This window comes from Lactuca virosa, chromosome 5 (genome assembly GCF_052849685.1).
Source record: "Lactuca virosa cultivar CGN04683 chromosome 5, Lactuca_virosa_CGN04683_v6, whole genome shotgun sequence".
Lineage (NCBI taxonomy): Eukaryota > Viridiplantae > Streptophyta > Magnoliopsida > Asterales > Asteraceae > Lactuca > Lactuca virosa.
In genome coordinates, this window is record NC_136430.1 from 42,694,230 (window position 1) to 42,697,845 (window position 3,616).

The 3,616-nt window shown below is 33.8% G+C and overlaps 1 protein-coding gene across 1 annotated transcript; it reads left to right on the forward strand.

The window, feature by feature from the left end:
* The first annotated feature begins 1,706 nt into the window (after positions 1–1,706).
* On the forward strand, positions 1,707–3,379 carry LOC145110869 (large ribosomal subunit protein uL22y). Its single transcript, XM_079047183.1, has 7 exons — positions 1,707–1,829; positions 1,927–1,963; positions 2,069–2,109; positions 2,320–2,550; positions 2,635–2,737; positions 2,976–3,043; positions 3,127–3,379. The coding sequence occupies exons 1-7, from the start codon at positions 1,827–1,829 to the stop codon at positions 3,169–3,171; spliced, it is 528 nt and encodes a 175-aa protein (XP_078903309.1). The 5' UTR covers positions 1,707–1,826; the 3' UTR covers positions 3,172–3,379.
* Positions 3,380–3,616: the final 237 nt, after the last annotated feature.

Sequence of the window (3,616 nt, forward strand, 5' to 3'; positions counted from 1 at the left end):
GAGAAGGTTTCAACCCTACTTGCCCAAATTGCACCATAAGAGATTTACCTTCTACTGAACGGTGGAAATTGCTATGAGATCGATGCTTCATCACCTTCGTATGTGTCATGGTCAAGTCGTGATTGTGAGTGTCATTAAACGAGTCCACCAACCATTTCCCATCCTCCTGTATTGTTATTCGAAGCTTTGCTTGACATCCGGTTCTAACATCTCTACGACGTTTTTTCTCATTTTCACTTGAAGCATTTTTGTCCATCCATTTGAAACCTTCTTTGTTGCATACATATATCTTCCGAAAAGGCTCATTTGTTTTAGGATTTTTAATCGTGTCATCTCTACGTATACCAAAGCCATGCAAAAATGAATAATCATTATAAAATGTATAGGCATCATCGGGTGTATCAAAAACCTTTCCCAGTATCCTTTCATCATTAACATCATCTTCGTCAAATTCGTTGTTCACACCGAAATCATTAAGTTCTTCAGATTCATATGTTTCTTCCACAAAATCATTTGTGTCAACATTTTCATTTATATACGGTTCTATAGCATGATCAACTGCTTCGATTTCAAACACTATGGCCTACACAAAACCACAAATAAAAGACAATAAGAACTTGACCCAACATGGCAAGCTTATTTTATAGATATTTCCCATTGCATGGGCATAAAACAACTGACATGCATACATATTAAAAAAAACCTATTGGTGTTTTTAGTTTTTACTTTTAAAGTCAAAATCAACATTTCCTTTAAATAAAAATTCCTTCTTAAGAATACAACTTCAGGACAAGTTCTCAGATATTATATTGACCCCGGGTAGGTAAGATTAAATTGACTTGAGTAGAACATTAATGCAAGTGCAACATTTTTTCCTACACCATGTATCTAATTAACAAAGGGATTAAAGACTTTTCAATAAATGATTATCCAAATCCACAACACGGTGCAATCCTCTGCTCACAGAAACAATAGAACACGAGATAATTACTTACTTGGAAGTGCACTGAAATTCAAAAATAGAAAACAGGGGATGCGAATTGCGATTTCTGTATACTGATATTTGCCAGACGTGATCGTTTTTTCTGGGAATAAGGTTTTCTGCGATTTTTTCCCTTTCCAATCGTTTTTTGTTTGACAATTGAAACTTGTTTGTTTTTCCTGCGAATTACGATTTCTGTATACTGATATTCTGATTTCTTTGCAATCGGTTTTGTGATTGTATTATAAATTTTTTTTTCTTCGATTATGGAACCACCGATGATATGACGATCAATGAAAAAAAAAACGAGGAATTGAGTTTAGGCAGTCAATAAGGAAACACGTATGGAAAAAGGATTTTTTTTTTTTTTTTGTGAAAATTAAACAATTTAACAAAACTATGTAGTTTTGACTCATTGGGTACTTAAGCTTATATACCCTTAAGGGTATATTCAATTTTCCATATATATATATATATATATATATATATATATATATTAACCAAACACTTTTTTAACTTAAATAGTTATTAATCTTTTCCACAACAAAAATTAATCCAAACATTTTTAAAAAAACTCCTTTTACACCTTATAAGTCAAAAATTAATTTTAGAGTTTAAAAACCAAGCCCAAACGACCTTATCCGTCGAGGCCTGGAAAGAGATAATCACATATTGGGCCACAGTACATAGCCCCGATCCGAATCCATAGCAAGTAAACCCCCGGCCCCTGTGTTGGTAACAAAAACACAAACCCTAGATTCTCCGTTAGACCATTAGCTGCTGTGGCCTCTGCAAACTCACTCTCAATCCTGCAGCAGTCGCACCGGCAAAACAAGCAGCAGCCATGGTCGGTATTCATCCACCGTTTACATCACATCTATCTTATATGTTTAAGTGATTGTCCAATTGATTTGTTGTCTTGTTTTTGCTGTTAATGATGTCAGGTGAAGTATTCCAAGGAGCCAGATAACCCTACCAAATGTAAGTTCGATTCTCCTTCAGCATTTATACCATTTTTTTGTTGAATTTGCTGCTTTCGATGAATGTAAGTTTAGTTTTTGTGTTATTTCGTTGAACATTTGTCAGCTTGCAAAGCCAGAGGATCGGATCTCAGGTGTCATTTCAAGGTATGCCTATGTGCTAGCTCTTTCTTATTTACGGAATTTTGTTGTCAATGCTTCGTTGTCGTGGATTCTAATTGTTCCTCTTATTAATCAGTTTCAACATATATATTAGTCTGTTCTTAGCTAATCTATTTATATTGTACTTGGCTTATTTATCACCACCAAAAGTTTCCGTTGTTTTCTAACACTTGCTATTGCATTCATCCTTCGTAGAACACAAGAGAAACTGCACATGCTATTCGCAAGTTGCCTTTAATCAAGGCTAAAAGATACTTGGAGGATGTTTTGGTTCATAAACAAGCCATTCCATTCACACGTTTTTGTCGTGGAGTTGGGAGAACTGCACAGGCAAAGAATCGTCATTCCAATGGACAAGGACGTTGGCCTGCTAAGTCTGCAAAGTTCATTCTGGATTTGCTAAAGAATGCTGAGAGTAATGCAGAAGTAAGTACTTAAACTTATTTTATACTTTCTTCAAATCCGTTTTAGATAAATTTTTTGACTTTTTGGGTTTCAATGTTGTTTTAGGTCAAAGGGTTGGATGTAGATGCTCTTCATATTTCCCACATTCAGGTGAATCAAGCTCAGAAACAGAGGCGTCGCACATACCGTGCTCATGGAAGAATCAATCGTGAGTTTTCTTCTTTTTGTATTTTCTTAGAACATGCATCATCAGAAGCCTTCTTGAACCCGTAATACTAGTTGTAAATTAATTAGACACATAATCACATTAGTGGCACCGATTGAATATATCAAAAAGTTATTATTATTATTAGTATGTTAATATATAAAATATGTTTTCATATGCTGCATAAGTTTTTATTTACATATATAAGAGTATCCACAATTAAATTCTGATGCTTTTTCAGCTTACATGTCTTCCCCATGTCACATTGAGCTGACCTTATCAGAAAAGGAAGAACCTGTGAAGAAAGAGGTCAGTTATTGATGGCATCAAGTAGAAATTGTATTGTGTCTAATTATGTTTTACCAATTTTGATATATTTATGGATCTTGCAGCCTGAGACTCAGCTAGCTTCTAGAAAGACCAAGAATCAAGCCTAACTTATGATTTTGTTTGATCCATTGCCAGAATGAGTTTTCGAATTTTGTTTTGTTAGTGCATTTCAAATTTTATTAGATACATGTATTGAGTTTGGTTACAAGAACTTCATAGTTGAGTGAAGCTGAATTATATGGGATGTTTATTATTATGGCTAGGATCCATTTGCCATGACATTTCTTACATCTTAATTGTCTTTATTCTTTTTGATGTGTTTGTAGCTCTTGTTTCATGATTTTGCTGAAGATATATAGCCTTTTTCATGATAATTTAAGTAGTTTAACTATGTACTTAGTGAGTGTTTTAAAACATTAAATAATTCTATATATTAATCCTTTTAAAAAATAACTAAAGCACCAGGATTTTGCAATTTGTAATTTGATGATCTAATATAAAATAGGTCAGTTTGGATCGGGTGTTTGACCCGATTAATTTCTATTCGTTTGC